Raw genomic sequence first — 24033 nt, forward strand, 5'->3', positions numbered from 1 at the left:
TGAAACCTCTTTGCATTTTGAGCTTCTCAGCAGGATGGAGACCCGAGCTCCACCCAAGGGGAGTGGAAGTGGTCCTAGCTAATTGTGGCAGGACAGTGGACTCTGTGGTATTACCCCCTTCATGTGTTGATTAGACTTAAGCCTGTTGGTTATAGGAGGCTGGTTACCTCACCATTTTGTCTGCACTTTCCTAGCTGCAAAAAAGGACACCTCTTTTCTTTGCTGTTGCTCTGGGGCAACCACTTCCGTTCTGCTGACTTCAATCCCTGACAGAGTGGCATGTGCGTTTGCCCAAAGCGGGGAAGGTGCTGGGGAGGGGAGGAGGAGGAGGTGCTTGGGGTGAGGAGGAAGAGCATGAAAAGCCAAAAGCCAAAGCATTCACCCACGGAGAACGTCAGGGCATTGAATCACCAGAGCTGGGAAAGGCTGCCCGGAAGACATGGTGCACCAGGACGCACGACTCGTTCCTGCCTCCGCAGACACCGCAGGCATCCGCCTGAGACTCTGAGCCCAGCAGCCCATCGCAGCCGGCTCTCTGGAAGGGAGACCAAGAGGGGGGAGCATCAGGCACCAGATTGGAGGTGGGGGATTTGATAAATCTGTGCATCTCCAGCAGAAGTCTAGCACAGAGTGGCTGGGGAAATTCAGCCAGATGGGCGGGGTATAAATAATAAATAAATAAAAATTATTATTATTGTTGTTGTTGTTATTATTATTACTATTAAGGAAGCAATCAGAGCATAAAATGACCCTGGACGCTGGGTACCCCAAAGGGATCCCCCCCCCAGCTAGCATCCCTGTGCACCCCTTATGTGCCCACCTGACTGTCCTGTTACTGGTACCACATAAGACCCATTTTCCACATTAGGGTGGCAGCACCTACACTTTGGAACTCCCTGACTATTGATATCAGGCAGGTGCCTTCCCTGGACTCTTTTGGGATCCTGCTGAGAAACTTTCCTGTTTAGACAAGTCTACCTGCATGTTTGGAAAGTTGAAGTGAGTTTTAATCTGCTTTCAGTCTATTCTTGTTTTAGCTTTTGGGGTTTGCCTCAGGCCCTGACCCAAATCTGACGGGACTTACCAAACAACGGCCGCTGATGCAGAGGTCCCGGGAGTCTGGGCTGCAGCGGGTCCCATCCAGGACCCTCCCAAAGGTATAGTAGAAATTGTGCCCTACAGCCAGGCAGTTCAGGTCGCAGAGGTTGGGGGCTGGCAAAAAGGGAAGAGGAGGAAGGGGGTCAGCCGGGACACAGAGATCCAGCTCCAAGGGTCTTCTGGTGGTTCCCTCACTGTGAGAAGTGAAGTTGCAGAGAACCAGGCAGAGGGCCTTCTTGGTGGTGGCACCCGCCCTGTGGAATGCCCTCCCATCTGATGTCAAGGAGATACCATATTTTTCGCTCTATAGGACGCACTTTTTCCCCTCCAAAAATGAAGGGGGAAAGTGTGTGTGTCCTATGGAGGTGAATGCAGGCTTCAGGAAGCTATCCACAAGCCTGAGGAGCCCGGCGGGAACTCCCTCTGGGCTCCGCAGGCTTGGGGACAGCTGCCTACAGTCCGAAGCTGTTCTAGCTTAGGGATGGCTGCAGAAAGCCTCCGCAGGGCGGTGGGGTGAAGGCACCCCGCCGCCCTGCGGAGGCCTGAAAGGCTGTCCCCGAAGCTGCGCTCCAAAGGCTTCAGGGATCTTTGAGGTTGGCGGTGGGGGAAAGCAGCGCTTCCCCCGACCGTCAGCCCCACAAGCTTGGGGCCAGCGGCAAGGCTGCACGCAGCCTTTGCGCTGTTCCCCGACCTGCTCTTGAACGCACCTTGTTTTTGAAAGGGAGAACAAGACCCCCCCCCCCCGTTCTCCCCCTCCTATGGTCCGGTGCATCCTATAGAGCGAAAAATACGGTAACCTATTACATGACTTTCCAAAGACATCTGAAGGCAGACCTGTATCGGAAAGTTTTTTATGTGTTGTGTTTTACAGTGGTTTTATAATTTGTTGGGAGCCACCCAGTAATAATAGTAATAGTTGTTATTGTTGTTGTTGTTAATGAGTACAGTACTATCAGGGGAAAACACCCACTTGCCCCCAATTCACACTCACCAGAGCAATAAAATGAACCAGAATGCAGATAATTTTGCACTTCTATGAATTTTTCAATGCCATTTCTCAACAACCCTCCCCAAACCCAAAATGCATATTTTGTAGGAGGGGAAATGTGAATTAAAATGAAGATATTCATGAAAATACCATGTAGAAATACATTGTATAATAGGGGGAATTGCTTGATTGGGTATATATATATCTTATGAGAAATTTGCACTAAAATCCTGCCAAATTTTTGTGAGGATAGATAGATGTGTGTGTGTTGTGGGATTATGAAATGGAAATGGGAAGCTTTGTTCCCCTACTCCTTAAAGGACAGCACAAGAGGGGGAAACCCCAAAACCTCCCCTTGTGCTTTGGACTGAGATCTCCCCAGGCTGAGCTCACCTCCATGGAAGGGGACCCATTGGTAAGGTGTCTGGCTGCCCAGGACAGGCTTGCCGTCGTAGAGGGAGCACTGGACAGCCCGGAAGGGGACGGATCCAGGAAGGCACTCCTGCAAGAGAGGAGGAAAGCCACAGTGTGAAAGGACAATGAGAAGCAAGGAAACGGAGATCCAGCCTGTACTCTCTGGCCACTGCCAGAATTGGGGCCCTGATGTCACCCATGGGGGGCGGGGCTTGCACAAGACGGCTGGAAAGATCTGGCTTTCAATAATAACTTTCACTTCACCACCCACCGTAGATCCACCTCTGCCTTTCAGCCAAATGCTGGTGACAACTGCTAGGTGATGCTGGACTTCCTTCCCAGCCCATTGGTGGTTGCTAGGCAATGCCAGCCCTTGACCCCCACTCCCCAAAGCATCCCTTGACAGTGGTCCAAAGCGGGGACCCTCAAAGCTCTCTGCATTTTTAGGACCCCTGCTCCTTATTTTTGCAGTTGTAGATTGCTTTCAGCTCTTTTTTTACCATTTTGCATTCATTATTTTCTTTATGTATTCTATGTTTTGTATACAGTGGCACCTTGGTTCTCGAACTTAATCCATTCTGGGAGTCCGTTCGACTCCTGAAACTGTTTAAAACCAAGGCGCAGCTTTTGGTTGGCTGCAGGAGCTTCCTGCACTCAAATGGAAGCCATCGGATGTTTGGCTTTCAAAAAACATTTGCAGACTTTACTTCCGGGTTTGCAGTGTTCGGGAACCTATTTGTTTGACAACTAAACTGTTTGAGAACCAAAGTACCACTGTATTTTAATGTTATGTTGTGAACCACCCTGGGACTTTACAGGTTTAGGGTAGCATGAAAATAAATAATAAATAGTGTTGTAAATAAATTGTAACCAGCCCTGGGACTTTAGGGTGAAGGGCAGGTAATTAATAATCATTCATCGTCAGTAATAACAATGAAGAATAGGGAGCAGGAGTGCAAGGCAAGCTGCAGATTATATTTATTGCTGTGTTGGGAGTCCACCTCCTTCCCTCCACAAAGCTCAAGCGTAATTCTCCCCACCTCTGCATATCATCCTATATCAGTCCAAGGGATACAGAGGCTGGAGACTCTTCCAAATGGCTGATTTGAACCCTGGCTCGACCCTTTAACCTGGACCTGATACAAATGCAACCTCGAACACAAACCCCACAATAAGTGTGTGCAGCACTTTATTCTTTGACAAGGCAAGTACTCACATCCAGTTCACACACCCGGTACTGCCTGAGAGGCCCCTTGCACATCTCCTCCTCAGGGAACCTGTACGTGAAGAGGAAACACCTCCTTGAGAGACTCATCCTATGCAGAAGGAAGCCCCTTTGGGTGCAGCAGGGCTTACTCCCAGGTAAGCAGCAAGAGGATTGCTGGGCATGCATTCTCAAGGTGCTGGGGCTATATATTGGTGAAATGTTATATTGGCAAAGCATGGCTAAGGCAGTTTCCTGATGAATTCAGCCTTTTGGCTCAAAAGGTGGCACAGAGGTATTTCCTTATACAGTCATACTTCATGTTACATTTGCTTCATGTTACGTTCTTTCAGGTTATGTCCCGCGGCGACCCAGAAGTACCGGAAAGGGTTACTTCTGGGTTTCACTGCTTGCGCATGCGCAGAAGCACTAAATCGCGCAGCACACCTGCACAGATACGGCGCTTCAGGTTGCGCTCTTTTCATGTTGCGAATGAAATCCTTCATGTTGCGATCCCGTTCGCAACCACTGTACATGCTACCGAAAGGCATCTATGAGCCAAGCAAAGGAAAAAAACACCCTCCAATTTTCCAGGGACAGTCCCAGAATTACAGAAGCCATACTGATTTGATCCCGAAATATCCCAATTTTCTTTTCTCCTCCCTGTCTCGGAGAACAATTAAAAGTGGTGTGTGAAGGTTCAAAAACTGAGTCCTGTTTATCCTGAAAATAAAATCCCTGCACCAAATGAAGGAAACGATGACGCTGGCATATAAAGCCCTTCCTACAATTTTGAAGGAAAAGATCATCAATCCACTTTCAAGTCTTTCATTGCGATGCTTCCGCAGCTAGCCAATTCTTAGGAAATGTGGGGAGTGTTTATTCCTTTATTGTCAATGGAGCCTGGCACTGCCTACTCAGAAGTAAGTCCCACTGTAGTCAATGGAGCTTACTGTTGGGATACTACGGGAGATCGATGGAACAACCTTAGACAACAGATCAGCAGGAATTTCATTTCCTGCCATGTAGGACACCTGAATGAGCCCTTTCTGAATACACTCTCTTGCACAATGTAGCTTAATCTGCAAGTACTTGGTTCTTTGCTTGCAGCTCTCTGAGTTCAGCAAAGCCAAACAAGATCTATTGTCTTGATACACTTGTATAGGACATTTCACAGAAACTCCGATGTCCTTAAACAGTTGCATCAACCATTCACAATCCATGAGTGAAAATGACAGAGCATTGAGTTCTGCTTCACAGGAACTTAGGCTCACTGTCGTCTGCTTTTTGCACAACCAGTCAAACAGGCAGTGGTTGTACATGTAGCATACTCCAGAAGTGCTTGTACCATCCGTGGTGTCACTTCCAAAACTTGCATCTGCAAAGATTTCAAGACCTCCAGTCTTCTGACTGGTGAACCTCAGCCTGTAGTGCAAAGTCCCTTTCAAATAGCGAGCTATGCACTTCAGAGCTTTCCAGTCCTGAACAGTAGGATTGTTGGCATGTCTGCTAAGCAGGTTAGTGCTTACAGCTATGTCAGGTCTTGAGCATCTAGCAATGAAATTCAACTTGCCTAGAATGCATCTGTACAGCGTTGTGTCAGAAAACGCTTCAGAAGTACTATCTACCTGGTAACCTGTTACCATCGGTGTGTCTGCTGGGTTTGCATCAACCAAATTCAACCTGGTTAATACATCAAAAATCTCAGAAACCTCATCAGGAGGGCTTTAAACTGACTAATGTGGGGGAGGGAGACAGTGCTCCTGAAGGTAGGAGTCTATCAATTAATGAAGATGATCATCCAAATGTCATAGACCAAATGGAGCAAACAGCACGCGGACCTAGTGGTGGGAGGAAAAAATCCTTAAATAAGAGACACGGGGGAATGATTAATGGACTTCAATGTCTGTACACTAATGCGCAAAGCATGGGAAATAAACAAGATGAGCTTGAGCTCTTGGTACAGCAAACTAAATATGACATAATAGGCATCACTGAAACCTGGTGGGATAAGTCCCACGATTGGAATGTAATAATGGGGGGATACAATCTATTTCAGAGAAACAGACCAGACAAGAAAGGAGGAGGAGTGGCGTTATATGTCAGGGATGTGTATACCTGTGAAGAGATCCAAGATTTAGATCCTCAAAGCCAAAGTGAGAGCATTTGGGTCAAAATTAAGGGAGAGAAGAATAACAGAGACCTCATTGTGGGAGTTTACTATAGATCCCCAAGCCAAACGGAGGACATAGATGATGCCTTCCTGGAACAGATGGCCAAGCATGCAAAAGGAAGGGAGATAGTAGTAATGGGGGACTTCAATTACCCGGATATTTGTTGGACGTCAAACACAGCCAAGAGCATAAGGTCAAACAGATTCCTCACTGGCCTTGCAGACAACTTCATTGTCCAGAAAGTGGGAGAAGCAACAAGAGGAACAGCCATTTTAGATCTGGTCCTAACCAATGTTGATGACCTGGTTAGTGGGGTAGAAGTGGAAGGATCATTAGGCGCGAGTGATCATGCTCTTCTGAAGTTTACTATACAGCGGAAAGGAGCAGCCAAGCATACTAGGACTCAATTTCTTGACTTTAAGAAAGCCGACTTCATAAAACTTAGGGAAGTGCTGGGTGAGATCCCATGGACAGCAATACTTAAAGGAAAGGGAGTTCATGATGGCTGGGAGTTTGTTAAGAGGGAGATACTAAAAGCACAACGTCAGGCAATACCAATGAGACGGAAACATGGAAGGTGCCTAAAGAAGCCAGGGTGGCTATCTAAAGAACTTTTAACTGAATTAAGATTAAAAAAGGATGTGTACAAAAAATGGAAAAGGGGGGAAACCACCAAAGAGGAATTCAAACAAATAGCCAGCACGTGTAGACACAAAGTCAGAAAAGCTAAAGCACAGAATGAACTCAGGCTTGCTAGAGAGGTTAAAAGCAACAAAAAAGGCTTTTATGGGTATGTTTGTAGCAAAAGGAAGAACAAAGAAACAATGGGGTCACTCAGAGGAGAAGATGGTGAAATGCAAACAGGGGACACAGAAAGGGCTGAACTACTCAATGCCTTCTTTGCCTCAGTCTTCTCCGATAAAGAAAACAATGCCCGACCTGAAGAATTTGGAGCAAATGATTCAGCAAAGGAAACACAGCCCAGAATAACTAAGGAGATAGTACAAGAATATTTGGCTAGTTTAGATGTATTCAAGTCTCCAGGGCCAGATGAACTGCATCCAAGAGTATTAAAAGAACTGGCAGATGTGATCTCAGAACCACTGACAGTCATCTATGAGAATTCCTGGAGAACAGGCGAAGTCCCGGCAGACTGGAGGAGGGCAAATGTTGTCCCTATTTTCAAAAAGGGGAAAAGAGAGGACCCAAATAATTACCGCCCAGTCAGTCTGACATCAATAGCAGGGAAGATTCTGGAGCAGATCATTAAGCAAACAGTCTGTGAGCACCTAGAAAGGAATGCTGTGATCACCAATAGTCAGCATGGATTTCTGAAAAATAAGTCATGTCAGACTAACCTGATCTCGTTTTTTGACAGAATTACAAGCCTGGTAGATGAAGGGAACGCAGTGGATGTAGCCTACCTTGATTTCAGCAAGGCATTTGACAAGGTGCCCCATGATATTCTTGTAAAGAAGCTGGTAAAATGCGGTCTTGACTATGCTACCACTCAGTGGATTTGTAACTGGCTGACTGACCGAACCCAAAGGGTGCTCATCAATGGTTCCTCTTCATCCTGGAGAAGAGTGACTAGTGGGGTGCCACAGGGTTCTGTCTTGGGCCCGGTCTTATTCAACATCTTTATCAACGACTTGGATGATGGACCCAAGGGCATCTGATCAAATTTGCAGATGACACCAAACTGGGAGGGGTGGCTAACACCCCAGAGGACAGGATCACACTTCAAAACGACCTTGACAGATTAGAGAACTGGGCAAAAACAAACAAGATGAATTTTAACAGGGAGAAATGTAAAGTATTGCACTTGGGCAAAACAAATGAGAGGCACAAATACAAGATGGGTGACACCTGGCTTGAGAGCAGTACATGTGAAAAGGATCTAGGAGTCTTGGTTGACCACAAACTTGACATGAGCCAACAGTGTGACGCGGCAGCTAAAAAAGCCAATGCAATTCTGGGCTGCATCAATAGGAGTATAGCATCTAGATCAAGGGAAGTAATAGTGCCACTGTATTCTGCTCTGGTCAGACCTCACCTGGAGTACTGTGTCCAGTTCTGGGCACCACAGTTCAAGAAGGACACTGACAAACTGGAACGTGTCCAGAGGAGGGCAACCAAAATGGTCAAAGGCCTGGAAACGATGCCTTATGAGGAACGGCTAAGGGAGCTGGGCATGTTTAGCCTGGAGAAGAGGAGGTTAAGGGGTGATATGATAGCCATGTTCAAATATATAAAAGGATGTCACATAGAGGAGGGAGAAAGGTTGTTTTCTGCTGCTCCGGAGAAGCGGACACGGAGCAATGGATCCAAACTACAAGAAAGAAGATTCCACCTAAACATTAGGAAGAACTTCCTGACAGTAAGAGCTGTTCGACAGTGGAATTTGCTGCCAAGGAGTGTGGTGGAGTCTCCTTCTTTGGAGGTCTTTAAGCAGAGGCTTGACAACCATATGTCAGGAGTGCTCTGATGGTGTTTCCTGCTTGGCAGGGGGTTGGACTCGATGGCCCTTGTGGTCTCTTCCAACTCTATGATTCTATGATTCTATGATCAGCAATTTTCTGTGTTTGGTGAACCAGAAAATTACCTGCTTGGTCCCTCTCCACCTACAGAGAAAGATAGTTGGATACCTCACCAAGATCCTTCATCATGCTCTGATGGTGTTTCCTGCTTGGACTCGATGGCCCTTGTGGTCTCTTCCAACTCTATGATTCTATGATTCTATGATTCTATATCAAAGTGCTCCTTCAGCTGAGCTAGGGTGCTTTGGTACAAAGCCTGATTCTTCCAAAACATCAGAAGATCATCAACAAAACATAAACAATACAGTTTGTTTTGCCCCTCCTCCTTGACAAACACACATGGATCAGCCTTGCCCTGGTGAAAACCTAGAGAAAGCAATGTCTCAGTGAGTTTCATGTTCCAACACCTGGCACTCTGCTTGAGACCATATAAGGATTTCCGCAGTTTACAGACCATTCCCTTCTGTATCTGCATCCCATCAGGTGGAAACATAAACAGCTCCTCCCCCCCAAATCCTGTACAAAAAAGCTGTATTAATGTCATGATGGGAAACATGCAGTTTCTCCTCCGCAGCGATCTTGAGCATCAGCCGAATGCTCTCATATTTGACTGTGAGGGAGTAGGTCTCGTGGTAATCCTGTCCTGGTACCTGTGAAAAACCTCTGGCAACCAATCTGGCTTTGTGCCTGACTACCTTGCCATTCTGGTCTGTCTTGGCCTTGAAGACCCATTTGCTGCCAACCAGTCTCATTCCTGGGACTACCAGTACCAACTCCCAATTTTGGTTCCTATTCAAGGAATCACCTTCAGCCTTCATGGCATTAAGCCAAGGCTCAGCATCTTTAGAAGGTTCCCACACCTTCTCTGAGCTACTAAGAACAGCAGTTGCCATCTTAGCAAACTCATCAGCAAATCTCTTTGGAGGTCTGCCCTTCGTGGCTCTCTCAGATCTGCGTACTAGACGCAAGTCTTCTGGACTCATCTCCTCTTTCTTAGGAGAAAAGTGACCAATGGTGAAGAGTGGTTGTTTCAGTTCATTGTCAGACGCATCAGATGGTCTGACTGAGGCCTTTGCGCTCTTGTAGTCTGCTGTGTCATCACTGTCACTGACATCAGCAGCAGCGCCACCCACTGAGCTGGAATCCGAACTCTGATCATCATCATCATCATCATCATCCTCAGCATTATCTGCTTTCTTCACATCACCTTCATCCTCCTCTGGGTAACTCTGGAAAATTCCCACATTTTCCCCCCACTTAGGATTGTACTCAACACTCTTTGTGAACTTAATGGACTTAGAGTCAGTCATCCATACCCTGTATGCAACTTTTTCATACCCCATGAACAAACCATGAGCCCCACGCTTCCCAAGCTTGTTGCTCTGTGGGGTGTGAACCCACATGTCAGAACCAAAGATTGTCATGTGCTTGATGTTGGGTTTCTTACCAAACATCTTCTCATAGGGAGTACAACCAATAGGTGATGACAATCTGCGATTATAAGTGTAAGCAAAATTTGACAGAGCCTCCCCCCAATACTTATCAGGGAGATTGGCATCACGCAACAATGTTTTCATTCCTTGCAGCAACGTTTGATTTGCTCGCTCCGCAAGCCCATTCATCCATGGCGATCTAGGCGTTGACAAGTCATGCTGGATTCCCTTCTCAGTCAGGAAAGCTTCAAACTGCTGAGAAGTGAACTCCCCGCCCCGATCAGTAAAGAGACAACCAATGCGTTTACCGTGAACATTCTCCAACCAAGCACAGAATGCCTTGAACTTAGGAAACGCTTGCGATTTCTGCTCGAGCATAAACACATTGTCAGAGCTGCTTCAAGATCCTAGCTCACAGAGGATCACGCTAGCCAGCGGTTACTTAGTAAAAGTCTTTATTGAATTACAGTTTCCATTCTCAAGCTGCTGCGTGCAGCTCTACGTCTTATGGGTTAGACCGGCGAAGCTCCGTCTGAGTCTCCGCCCCCTGTACACCAGCTAAGTACCCTAGCCTTACTCCACCTTTTCCGCCTGACCGTTCTTCTCTGGGTCCCTCTGCCCCCCGTGGTCTCTTCCTTTCTGGACGCTTCTGACGCTGACCCCCCCGGACCCTTCTGTCTCCTTGCGTCGGGCTTTAGGACCTGGCTCCCTTTCCGGGCTGCTTACTGCTCCACCTTCCTGTGTATTTGAACTTGGTGCGCGCGCCCAACCTTCCACTTGCCGCCTGACCGTTTCCTCGCTCCCCGATGGAGGTGTGGCCACTCCTGACTCATGCCCTCCCTCCTGCTGCGAGCTGCCAGAGCTCGGTACCTGGCGCCCTTCCTCTCCACTACGTTCTGTTGGTGATGCTGGCCCCGATTTCCAACTGCTGCTCTCTGAGCCCCCTCTGGACCCTTCTTCCTGGGGTGTCCCCCTAAGCTCCCCCCTTGCTCTGGCCACTGGCGCTCCTTCCTGTGAATCTTCTGATTCACTGGAAAGACTCGGAGATCTCGGGTCGTCGTCATCACTCATCTTTTCTTCTGCCTCCTCCCCCTCGCTCTCTGTTTCCTCCCTTGCCCTCGCCTCTGCTCCTGAACCCCTGACACACATGAATGTACCTGGAAAAAGAATCAATTAGAACCATGAAGTACCTTGCTCCTCCCAAAGAGGGGGCAAGTGGACCAACCAGGTCTGCGTGCACTAGCTGGTAGGGTTTGGAAGCCTGCCTGCTAAGACTCCTTGCCTTTTGGAGCAACCTTCACCTTGTTCTCTGCACAAGATACACATTTCATGTGAAACTTACAGGGTTTGATGTTCAAACCCTCAACCATCTCTGGCATCTTGGCCAGTGCCTTCCAAGAGAGGTGACAAAACCTTCTGTGTGCATCGTGAATGCATCCTGCATGAAGAACTTTGTTAGTTTGTGCAACACAACAAGAATCAGCATTAGACACAGCAACAGCACCATTGTCATCATAAGTTATACAGAACAACCCATCCATAAACTTTGCATGCAAAATGTCCTCTTTGCCTTTCCTGATGACACAGACGCTCCTCTTGAAGGAAATCTCAAAACCACGCCCAGTAAGCTGTGGGACACTGAGCAAGTTGTCTGCAGCGCCTGGAACATAAAGTACATCTTTGATGGTTGTGTGCAGACTCGCCAATCTCACAGTCCCTTCTCCTGCGATTTGCAACGTCTTTCCGTCAGCCAGGTGGATCTCACCTTCTTGAGGTTTGAAGGAGATAAAGAGATGGCGGTCTTTTGTTACATGGCGGGTACAGCCTGAATCAATAACAAACTTGGCCTTGGCCTTTGGAGCAGCCTTTGCAGCAAGCAAAACCTTGTTTTCCACCGGCGTGGGCTTTTGCAGCTTGCCCCGCTGCTCCTGGCCATCAGACTTGCCTTTAGCCTTTGGTGAAGCTGTGCCAGCAAACAAAGCCTTGTTTTCCACTGGCGTGGGCTCTTCACCCCCCCCCTTCTGCCTCTGGCCATCTGCAGGCATCTTGCTCTGTTTACCTCTGCCCTTCCGGCCTCTGCAAAGGCGATGACCTTGGTTCTCACGAGAAACAGAGCTCTCAGCTGCCGACTCCTTGGCTCCCCCTGGAGGCTGGAATGCTGCCTTGGATGACATCACAGTCAGCTCCCCCTGTAGCTTGCAACTGGTGCCCTCAGCATCCCTGCATTCACTCGCATTCTGGGAAACAGCCAGGACCTCTGATGCAGTCAAACTCTGGGCTGGGATGACTGGCAGATGGGCTACTTTCAAAGCATTCTACATCTTACGTGCAGTCGTGTTGCCAGCTAGCGTGGCAATTTCCTCCAGAGAGACGGACAAGACTATTACGTCTATCGCCCTTAAATCTTGGGCCTTCCATCTATCTGTCAGAGGAACTGGAGGGGCTTCAGACACAGTATGCCACACTCCAAACTGACGCACCAAATTCTCACACCACACAGCCCAGGTTTTATAATTGTGCCGATTTAGCTTTGGGCACTCAGCAGCCTCAGAAGCTTGGAAAAACTCCATTCCAGCTTTTTATTTGAGCCGCGAGTCTTATTCACTTCAGAAACTCCTTATCTCGGCAGCAATAAATCTTGAGGCCTGCTTGGCTCAACTCCCAGACCAATTAGGCCTGCCGGACATCAAAAGCTCTTGCCGCGGCAAACAGAAAAGCCTTACTTTCACTTTTCCTCCACACACCTCTCAACGCAGTCTGTCGCAGTCTTACTCTCCTGTAAGTGCCGTGAATCTGGGCCCATAACCTGTTGTTGGGATACTGCCAGGGAGATAAAGTCCATCATGGCCCCAAGTCGTGTCCGGACGCATCATCGATCTCCCGTAGGCACGCAGTATCAGCAATTAGCGACATGAGTTCCAGAAATAGCTTCCCACATTCTGGAACTGATGCACGCTCTTACCAGCAGATAGTGCACAGCAAAAGTCGCACGCAGGAGAGCATTATTTACAAGCTTTATTCTGCGTTGATCAGAACAAAGAAAACCATGACTGCCTGCTTCAGTGTCTACGACACAGAGAGAAAACGAAAGCAACAGAAAACATAAACATCCTGTGAACAGGAAATACGCAGGCTGTGACACAAACATCCTGCTCCCTTTTAAGGTAGAACGGAAATATCCTAACACTTACTCCCAGATAACTGGATCAAGACAGTTCAGCCTTACTCTGAGCTCTGAGTTAATAATTAACTATTGTTGTTTTCTGTTAGGCAACACATGAGTATTTAACCTTAGATCACATGAGAGGTATTGAATTGCCAGTTTGCCATCTTGGAAGGGTGATGCCTGTTTCTCCGGCTCTGTGAGGATGTAAATGAAGCTCTCCAGGAAAACAGCTCCAGGAGAATTGGATGCTGTCAAGATAGGCAGACCTCTGCTTCTAGGTCTGTTGGGATCATTTCATATTTTGTAAAATGCTGAGTCTGTTTCAGTCCACAGGTTCGTTTTGAAGAAAGTTCTGCAAGTAAGTGTCAATTAAACTTATAGGCCTTGTTTTCATTCCAAAAGGGAGTCTATTTTTATGTGTCTAGGTGCTTCAAATGGAGCAATATTAATATCGGCAATATTTCCAATGTGGGAGAGCCTTCAGGTTGGCTGCCAGGGGATACTGAAAGCAACTGCTGTGATTTGAACCCAGGTCTCCCCCACCTGAAGCAGAGCAGGCCAACCACAACCCCTATGCAGTCACATCCCATGGCCCCCTCCCCGACAAACAGGGCAGCCCAGCTCACCTGATGCATCGTCGTGTCCGAAAGGAGGCTCCGTCCCCGCAGGTACTGGAACAGGCACTCCAGCTGCCCCAGTGCGTCCATGCCCCGTAGCCTAGCTGGCGTCTCTGGCGGGGCCGGGGGCCCATGTGGTCTGTCCCCTACTTAAAGGAAGATGTCAAAGTCACCAGGCTCTGGCAGGTGCGGGGGCAAGAGGGCAGCTTTGGGTATTACCTTCCCAATTCCCCTAGTCATGAGACGCAACATTTTTGGGAAGCAGCTACGCCTCGTAGGGCCACCATGGAGAAGGTCCTGTCTTGAAGGTCGTCCTTGGAAGTTTTTTAGTAGAGGTTAAGATGCTGTAAGTCCTCAAGCATCCATGGCCATCCAATCTCTGCTTAAAAACCTCCAAGGAAGGAGAGTCCACCACCTTCCATTCCACATCTGAACAGCTCTTACTGCCAAAAATTTCTTCCTGACGTTTTGGTTGAATCTCTTTTTTTGTAACTTAAAGCTATGGGTTCAGGTCCTACCCTCTAAGCAGAAGAAACCAAGCTTGCTCCATTCTCCATGTGGCAACCCTTGGAGGCAAAACATCCCCAATTCTCTCAACCGTTCCTCATCAGGTTTGGTTTCCAGACCCCTGATCATCTTGGCCTCCCTCCTCTGCTCATCTTCCAGCTTGTCAAGGTCCTTCTTAAATTGTGGCGCCCAGAATTGGACACAGGATTCCAGGTGTGGTCTGAACAAGGCAGAATAGAGCGGCACTATGACTTCCCTTGATCTGGACACTAGACTTCTGCTGAGGCATCATTAGTTCTTTTTTCACTGTTGCATCACATCCTGTGAAACAACAAGGTCCTTTTGTATTGTTTTTATTAAGGATTTTCTTAAGTTACAATAGTACAAACATCATCTCTATTTTCAGATAATAAAGATCATAACCAAGGTCTTCTAGATGTATGGCTTAGTCATTTGGGAATATCCTGAGCAATAAGCCAGAGAAATTAGGGGGAGGGTAATTGGGGTGGGGCCCCCACCTGCCTCCATGCATCACCCCCTCCTTTTTTTGTGAAGTCTTCCTCACTGCCCAGTGAGGGGGGGCTCTTTCAGCCTTCACAAAACACTCCAGCCATTGTCTTGGTAATTGTCTGTTTCTCATCCTTTCCACTCCTCTGAAGGAAAGTCTGGAGCCTCCTTCCAAAGTCTGCTTTATCTCTTCCCAGACATTTGGAAAGGGCTTTCCCCACAGTGTGAAGGAGCCAAACTCTGCCTGAGCATGCAATGACACACAACACACAGAGGAAAGCTGCTTCCCAAAAGCTCAGGCTGCAGGCAGGAGGGGAGATAAGATCAGCCTTTGCTAAACAGCCCAGATGCAGGAGGGGTTTTTTGGTGGGGGGAGATCCCCCTCTCCATCCTCCTTCCAGCAGTGGAGCCTGGGAAGGCCCCACTCTGTTTACAAAAGGAAGGTCAAGGGAATTAAATGTTTATCGTGGCGCTAAGCAAGGGGCAGGACCACAAGGTGGAGGCGTCCCCAGTTGTGGCAGGGTGACCGCAGTGACCACAAGGGAGGAATGACTCAGGATGGAGAAGGGGGTGCATGGGGACAAAAGGAGAGGGTGGGTGGGTGGCAGCAGCTGGCCAAGAGCATTGGGGCTGCATCGGAGCAGGTGGGCAGCTAGCTCATATCTTGCACAAAAATCTACTTTTTTAATTTTTAAAAAGCCACCTCTCGGAAATCCCCCAAAGCTCACAGGGATCCTGAGCCTAGCTTCAGAAAACAAAGAAGCCCTTTGCACAGACAGATGCAGGCCCCCCCCTTCTCCAGCAGAGCAGCCACATGGTATGCAGAAGGCTCCAGGCAGGACTGGGAGAGATGCCCCCCCACCCCGAGTCTCAAAAACCTGGAGAGTTGCTGCTGGTCAGTGCAGACAATACTGAACTAGGTGAGCCAAAGTTCTGGCTCGTGATTGAAGGGGCCATTAGAATATTGTTCTCTATATGATCCCCTTTGTGTGAATCTGTGCTTCAGGGACCCATTAGCAGATATGTGTGGTCCATCATGATAATGCTGCTTCGTAAGAAACTAGCAACTGAGATAGACTGCCTCTGGCGCTGGAGGTTCCATAAGGGCCTAAGCAGAGTCAAGCCAAAGGGGTGCGTTTGGCCCACTCCTGAGAAGGGAGCCCAGAAAACCAGAGGGAGATCTTTGCTCTCCTAATGGGTTTCATGAAATTGATGGTTAAACATCCAGGGAGAGGGTGGAATAAACAGGTTGGCGGCCAGCAGACTGGAAGCTGGGGGGGGGGGGTGAGCAGTACTTCCATCACCAAAGCAAGCAAAGGCAGGCCTGGGATGGGATGCTTCAGCTGAGATTCCTGCATTGCAGGGAGTTGGACTAGATTAAGGTTACCAGATTTTTTTCAGTGAATCCAGGGACACTTTTTAACTTCAGTTGATTTTGTATGGGGACTGATTTGTAAAACCAGGGACTGTCCCCGGGAAATGCCCTATTTTCAAAAAGGGGGAAAGAGAGGACCCAAATAATTACCGCCCAGTCAGTCTGACATCAATACCAGGGAAGATTCTGGAGCAGATCATTAAGCAAACAGTCTGTGAGCACCTAGAAAGGAATGCTGTGATCACCAATAGTCAGCATGGATTTCTGAAAAATAAGTCATGTCAGACTAACCTGATCTCGTTTTTTGACAGAATTACAAGCCTGGCAGATGAAGGGAACGCAGTGGATGTAGCCTACCTTGATTTCAGCAAGGCATTTGACAAGGTGCCCCATGATATTCTTGTAAAGAAGCTGGTAAAATGCGGTCTTGACTATGCTACCACTCAGTGGATTTGTAACTGGCTGACTGACCGAACCCAAAGGGTGCTCATCAATGGTTCCTCTTCATCCTGGAGAAGAGTGACTAGTGGGGTGCCACAGGGTTCTGTCTTGGGCCCGGTCTTATTCAACATCTTTATCAACAACTTGGATGATGGACTCAAGGGCATCCTGATCAAATTTGCAGATGACACCAAACTGGGAGGGGTGGCTAACACCCCAGAGGACAGGATCACACTTCAAAACAACCTTGACAGATTAGAGAACTGGGCAAAAACAAACAAGATGAATTTTAACAGGGAGAAATGTAAAGTATTGCACTTGGGCAAAAAAAATGAGAGGCACAAATACAAGATGGGTGACACCTGGCTTGAGAGCAGTACATGTGAAAAGGATCTAGGAGTCTTGGTTGACCACAAACTTGACATGAGCCAACAGTGTGACGCGGTAGCTAAAAAAGCCAATGCAATTCTGGGCTGCATCAATAGGAGTATAGCATCTAGATCAAGGGAAATAATAGTGCCACTGTATTCTGCTCTGGTCAGACCTCACCTGGAGTACTGTGTCCAGTTCTGGGCACCACAATTCAAGAAGGACACTGACAAACTGGAACGTGTCCAGAGGAGGGCAACCAAAATGGTCAAAGGCCTGGAAACGATGCCTTATGAGGAACGGCTAAGGGAGAAGGGCATGTTTAGCCTGGAGAGGAGGTTAAGGGGTGATATGATAGCCATGTTCAAATATATAAAAGGATGTCACATAGAGGAGGGAGAAAGGTTGTTTTCTGCTGCTCCAGAGAATCATAGAATCATAGAATCATAGAGTTGGAAGAGACCACAAGGGCCATCGAGTCCAATCCCCTGCCAAGCAGGAACACCATCAGAGCACTCCTGACATACGGTTGTCAAGCCTCTGCTTAAAGACCTCCAAAGTAGGAGACTCCACCACACGGAGCGGACATGGAGCAATGGATCCAAACTACAAGAAAGAAGATTCCACCTAAACATTAGGAAGAACTTCCTGACAGTAAGAGCTGTTGGACAGTGGAATTTGCTGCCAAGGAGTGTGGTGGAGTCTCCTTCTTTGGAGGTCTTTAAGCAGAGGCTTGACAACCATATGTCAGGAGTGCTCTGATGGTGTTTCCTGCTTGGCAGGGGGTTGGACTCGATGGCCCTTGTGGTCTCTTCCAACTCTATGATTCTATGATTCTAAATGGGGACGCCTGGTAACCTTAGACTACATGACTCTCAGGGGTCCCTTCCAACTCTACGATTCTAGGATTCTAAGATTCTTTCTTGGATGGAAACTTTCCTTGCAACCAATGCCCCGCCCTCTCTTGCTCCTCGCTCCACCCATCAATGGCCTCTGGCCACCAGAAGGAGATGTGGCCCCCGGTCCCCTTTGCGTGCTCTCCTCCATTGGCGTCAAAGATCCCAAGGGAATTCATAATCTGGCATCATTCTGCTCCCGCCAAGGGTCCTGGGAAAGGGGCCGGGATGATCGCCTTGCCTCTGGACATTTTCAGCCTAATTGCATTAAAACTACAGTATTTACAAATTGGATGGTCTCTGCACCCAGGTCTCAAGGCTTCCTGTTGACGTCAGAGGCAGCACTCTCCCCTCCCAGAACCCCCCAGAACCCCAACTCTGTTCACTAGGCCTCACTTCCCCACAGCCGCCTCCCAATCTGCTGCCCCAAGCAGGATCCTGAACCTGGGGAAGCAAGGGGGGAGCAGCAGCAGGACCCCTCAAGGAAGCGCAAGGCTGACCATGCAAATGTCACCTCCTCTGCCCAGACGCCGTCTTTTGGACCCGGGAGACTGAACTTCCACCTGCAAATCTTGCTCTCTGCCAAGCTTGGCTGGAGGCCAAGCAGTTTAGCCATTGCTTGGGCTGGATGCTGTCAGAATCAGACCCACACAGGCCCACCTGGTCCAGCCTCCTCTCCTCACAGTGGCCTAATACCCCTGAGAACCTAGGAATCCAGAGAGACTGCCTGTCTTCTGGATCAGGCCAAAGGAGACCCATCTAGTGCAGCCCCCTGCTCTCACAGTTGCCTGTGGAAAACCTCCAAGGGAGATCCCAGCACAGGAGCAGCTCTCCTGTCCTGCGGCCCTTGACATCCCTCTCCTCCTCCTCCTCCTCCTCCTCCTCCATGAATTTGCCCAGTCCACTTAAAGCCATTGCTGCCTCCTGGGGGAGGGAGTTCCTCATGTGAATTTTGTGCTGCGTCAGGAAGTTCTACCAAGCCAGATTTGGACTCTCGTCTTCCCTCCCTCCCCACCACCTTAAAGCTTTGCTTCACACCCCACCTGCTGAAGAGTTATGGAGAGCAACAAATCAGCCTTAACAGAACAACCTGGATCTGCCAGCATGTGGGGGTCGGGGGGGCGGCTCTGGGGCTGCCAGTCACCTGCTCTCCAACTTACCTGAACGGTGCACAGGAAGGTCAGCCAGATGAGGAAGACGGTGGTCAGGGGAGAGGTGCTCCTGCAAGAAAGAGAAGGAAATACTCTAACGAGGGCCTATTGCCAGCTTCATTAATGGCTGATCCTGAAATGTTGGATCCCCTCCGAACTGGTGCCAATGTTTTGTGCTAGTTTTGTGCCGTGAACCCCTCATTTTGTGTCACTGCCCCAGCTGAGTAATTGACACTCAAAGCAGAGAGGGGGGTAGGAATACCCCAAAACCCAACATTGTCTGATTGAAGCTTCTATGGTCCAGAAGTCAGGGGAAGGAGACAGACAGACAGACAGACAGACAGACAGACAGACAGACGGATGGACAGGTCAAGTTGGTGGCCATTGCTACCGCTTGTGGCAGGGAGTTCCACAATTTAACGAAAAAGTCTTCCTTTTCTCTGTCCCAAATCTTCCAACCCTCAGCTCTGTTGGATGTCCACGATTTCTAGCAGGAGAGAGAGAGGAAAACTTTCCTCCTGCCACTCTCCCCATTCCAGGCATCATTTTATAACCTCCTACCCGGTCACATCTGCCTCATTTTTTCTTGAAACTCAAAGTCTCAAACACTTCAGCCTTTCTTCATTGGCTTAAGTGCAGCCTCAGTTTGCAGAGGGTTCCCCCATGGCCAGGGGACCTCTGAGCATGTGCAGAGGGCCTTTCCCCTTATGGTTCCCCCCCCAAAAAATCAGTCCCCTGGGCAAGGAGAGGAGAACTCCAAGCTGCCTGTTCTGGACACCACCTGACGCTGCCAGATTTATTTATTCTGACATTTCGATCCTGTGGGTGGATGAGAGGGTGAGAGGCATCAGCGATAAGGGGCTCACGTGCCCTGGAAAAAGAATGGGGGGGGGAGAGAGGGAGGGGTCCCCTCGGAGGGTGTCAGTTGCATCCAGGGCCTATAGAAAATAATGCAGAACAGAGGAAATGGGGTGGGGGGGGGAGAGAGAGAGAGAGAGTGTTTTCCTCCCTCTCTCTAAACACTACACCGCCTGGGCAGCCAACAAATGTGGAAGATTCGGGGCAGAGAAAAGGAAGGATTTAACTCCCTTCCACAGGAGGCAGCAGTGGCCACCGGCCTGGAGGGAGGGAAGGGCTATGGATTTCTACTGGCCAGGATGGCTCTGCTCTGCCTCAACAGATGGAGGCAGGGATGCTTCTGAATCTCAGTTGCTGGAACCCCCAGGAGGGGAGATGGTTGCCCTCGCACTCAGCTCCTGCTTGTGGGTGTCCCAGAAGAGGTCTCTAGTTGGCCACTGTGAGACAGGGGTGGGGGGTGGCTTTGGCCTGATCCAACAGCCAGGGCCTTTGTATGCCCTCATGGAACCTCCAGGCTCTGAGGCAGTCTATCTGGATCCCTAGGTTCTTAGGGGCATTTGGAGCCCGTGGGAGGAGGATGCTGGGCGGGGTGGGCCCCCTTGGGCCTGATCCAGCAGCCAGGCTCCCCTTATGTTCTCAATCAAAGTGGGGAAAAGAAAACCCAGACTCTCCGGAGACAAGGGAGAATCAAGGGCACAGGCGGGCAGAAGGCCAGGGGTTCCCCCGCCCACCCTGCATGAGCCGTGAGTCACCCAGAGCCATATGTGGGAGTAGAATCATAGAATCGCAGAATCATAGAGTTGGTAGGGAGCCCCAGCAATCATCCAGCCCAACCCCCTGCAATGCAGGAATCTCGGCTAAAGCATCCAGGACAGATGGCCATCCGACCTCTGCTTAAAATCTCCAAGGAAGGAGAGTCCCCAACCCCAAGGAGAACTGTTCCACTGTCAGACAGCTCTTAGTGACATGAAAGTTTTTCCTGATGTTGAGACGGAATCTCCTTTCTTGCAACTTGAAACCATTGATTCGCAAAATAATTATTGACATTGATTCAGGACTGGAAACCTCTTATGGACTTTTTGCATGAAAGAGAAAACGAACCTGCAATATTGTGACTTAAAGATTCTAAAAATACTGATTATAGGAGATAGGAAGCTTGGATGTTAAGGAGTGAATACTGCACAGTGGTACCTCAGGTTAAGAACTTAATTCGTTCTGGAGGTCCATTATTAACCTGAAACTGTTCTTAACCTGAGGTACCACTTTAGCTAATGGGGCCTCCCGCTGCCGCTGTGCCGCCAGAGCACAATTTCTGTTCTCATCCTGAAGCAAAGTTCTTAACCCGAGGTACTATTTCTGGGTTAGCAGAGTCCGTAACCTGAAGCGTCTGTAACCTGAAGCGTCTGTAACCAGAGGTACCACTATACTATGCTTAGGTGCAGGACAAAAAACTGGAAGTCTTTATCTTTCTTTATTTCCCCCTCTTCTTTCTCTCCTCTTTTTTAAAAAAAATATCCCTGGATTGGTTCTTTTTTAGATAAAGTATGTAATGTATTACATACTTAGAGTCCCATGGACTGCAAGAAGAACAAACCTCTCCATTCTGAAGGAAATCAGCCCTTATGCAGATCCTGAAGCTGAGGCTCCAAGACTTTGGCCACCTCATGAGAAGAGAAGACTCCCTGGAAAAGACCCTGATGTTGGGAAAGATGGAGGGCACAAGGAGAAGGGGACGACAGAGGACAAGATGGTTGGACAATGTTCTCGAAGCTACCAGCATGAGTTTGACCAAACTGTGGGAGGCAGTGGAAGACAGGAGTGCCTGGCATGCTCTGGTCCAGGGGGTCACAAAGAGTTGGACACGACTAAACGACTAAACAACAACAAAAACACATAATGTATTATAAAAAGATATTTTGTGATGGGTATGATTTTTTGCATATTTTTAGACAAGTATCAACAAAAATACTATTAAAGAAAAAACAATTAAAAAGGAAGTGCTGGGACTGGGCCACCAGTTCCTGGAATGGCTCCCTGCAAGTTGAGCCACGCTATCATTCCCCTGGTATAAACAAAGCAGGAGAAGTGGATATCAAAGCTGTGGTCCCCTTCCTGCTGTGCGAGGACAGAAGCCCCCTACCCTGCCTCACATCCCTTCCTATGCAGGGCAGAGCGAGCGCTTGCTGAGGTGCTCCCCCTTCTTTCCAGGCCTTCAGGGCAGGAGCAATTCTTGGGTTGGGATAGATGACCCTTGGATCCCTTCCAACACCACATTTATTTGATTCTACAAGGCAGGGACAGGCGCTCCCTTTCTGAGCACCTGGAGCTGCCAGACGGCACTTAAGGCTGCCTGACGCTTGCATGCCTCAAAAAAGCCTCAAAAACGCCGGAGGCAGCAAACAGGGGCGGGGAAACATAAACAAGATTTAAGGGGCATCACATGAAGTTCTGGCGCAGCAGGAGCGAAGCCAGACTCGCTTCCCATTCTCCTCCTAAGCCTGGGGGGAGCAGCAGCTCTGCTGGAGCCAGCAAAGCTCAGCTTTGGCCCTCTGAGCATTCACAGAGTGGCTTTTCCTCAGCCTATTCTCCAATGTCTGATAGGCCTACATGGCCCTAACAGCCACACAGCCACCAGGCCTCCTTCTCTCTTAAATTGAGAAAGTGCAGCTCACAGGAACTCCCTGGGCATGGAATCATAGAAGCATAGATTTGGAAAAGACCCCAAGGGTCATCAAGTCCAGCCCCCTGCAATGCAGGAATCTCAGCTCAAGCCTCCATCACAGAGGGAGGGTCATTCAACCTCTGCTTTAAAAGCTCCAAGGATGAAGAGTCCACCACCTCCCAAGGAAGACCGTTCCACTCTTTAATAGCTCTTACTTTCAGAAAGTTCTTCCTGTTGTTTAGTCAGAATCTCCTTTCTTGTCACTTGAAGCCATGGGTTCGAGTCCTGCCCTCCAGAGCAGGAGGAAACAACCTTGTTCCTTCTTCCAGTGGCAGCCCTTGAGATATTTGAAGATGGCTCTCCTATCTCCTCTCAGTCTCCTCTTTCCGAGACTAAACTCCTTCAACCGTTCCTCATCACACTTGGTTTCCAGACCCTTGATCACCTTGGGCACCCTCTTCTGCACGCCTTCCAGCTTGTCAATACCCTCAGGGTCCCATCCAACTCTATGATTCTATGATTCTGTTAAGGGCTGCAAATCCAGCACAGAAGTCCAGAATCCTAACGGGGGTGGGGGTGGGGGGGTGAGGTGGAGGGTGTCCAGTTGTCTTTGTTTGCCTGTAAGCAGCTTAGGAACAGGGCAAAATGCAAGTAAATAACGTCAATGAGAAGTCAGAGAACAGGGCAGCCTGCAAAACACAGAGCTGGCTGAAGCTCTGTATTGTCTACACTGGCCGGCAGCCAGCAGCGGCTCTCCAAGGTTTCAGGCTCAGGGGTCTCTCCTAACTGGAGAGGCCAGCGGGGATTAAACTAGGGACCCACAGGAGAGGTTGAAGTCAGGCACCCAAGGGAGATCCCTAAAACGTCGCCCCCCAAAGTCTGGGGAGATACATGCATTGGCGCTTGCGATGGCCTCGATGTGCCTTTTCCACCCCACAACTCCGGGAACGGCAGCCTGTCTGCGACCCCCCCCCTCCCCACAGCACCTTAGCCGAGCCATTCCGGCCCGAGCCTCAGTTTCCCCCATCTCCAGCGCGCCCCGCCGATTAGCCCCACTCACCCGGCGCCGTCGGCAGCGGCGCGCTCCTGGCCCGCGGGCCTCCCCATCCCGCCCGCGGCCGCGGCTCCTCTTCTCCCGCCGCTGCGTCCCGGGACCTTTGTGGAAAGGGGGCGCCCGGGCGCGCCCGAGGGCCAGGCGGCGGGAGCGAGCGGGTCCCCCGCGCCGAGACGCATCCTTCCTGCGCCGCTTCGTCGGCTGCTGGGGAGCGGGGCCCGGCGGGGCTTGGACGGCGTCCCGGGGAGGGAGGAGAGAGGGAAGGAGGGGGACCCGCCGTCCTCGGGTTCCTGAACATGTCAAATTCCCCCTCCAGCAACGGGGATCTTTTTACGCAGGCAAGAAGGGGGCGGAATGGAGGGCTCTGGACCCTCTTAACGGGGCGGAACCCATTCCAAGAGCCTGGCCAGCTCAGCCCACGCGCGACACCCCTCCAATCTCGCCCCTTTTCATTGGAGGCGCAAACTTTGCTTAGGGTCGCAAAGGGTGAATTTCTAGGGGGCGAGAGAGAGAGAGGATTAATATTAACCCCCTCGGTCTCCGGCCTCATTTTCCAGGCCGCCTGCCAAACCCGCGGCG

General features: G+C 49.5%; 1 protein-coding gene across 5 annotated transcripts in view; it reads right to left on the reverse strand.

Annotated features, from left to right (window-relative positions):
* The window catches only part of ADAMTSL5 (ADAMTS like 5), a 36582-nt gene extending 12911 nt beyond the window's left edge, over positions 1–23671 (reverse strand). The window contains exons 1-7 of one of the 5 annotated variants that reach the window (XM_082206983.1): positions 23477–23671; positions 18890–18951; positions 13644–13780; positions 3717–3777; positions 2480–2588; positions 1085–1212; positions 412–535 (exon numbers count right to left, since the gene is read on the reverse strand). In XM_082206983.1, coding sequence (XP_082063109.1) covers positions 412–535; positions 1085–1212; positions 2480–2588; positions 3717–3777; positions 13644–13780; positions 18890–18951; positions 23477–23633 — 778 coding nt within the window. In that variant the 5' untranslated portion in view covers positions 23634–23671. Of the gene's footprint in view, positions 1–411; positions 536–1084; positions 1213–2479; positions 2589–3716; positions 3778–13643; positions 13784–18889; positions 18952–21332; positions 21356–22615; positions 22963–23460 lie in introns of those variants that run through there. The other 4 variants (XM_082206982.1, XM_082206986.1, XM_082206985.1 and 1 more) reach the window with 4 other exon arrangements.
* Positions 23672–24033: the final 362 nt, after the last annotated feature.

This window comes from Podarcis vaucheri (genome assembly GCF_965113315.1).
Source record: "Podarcis vaucheri genome assembly, chromosome: 18".
Lineage (NCBI taxonomy): Eukaryota > Metazoa > Chordata > Lepidosauria > Squamata > Lacertidae > Podarcis > Podarcis vaucheri.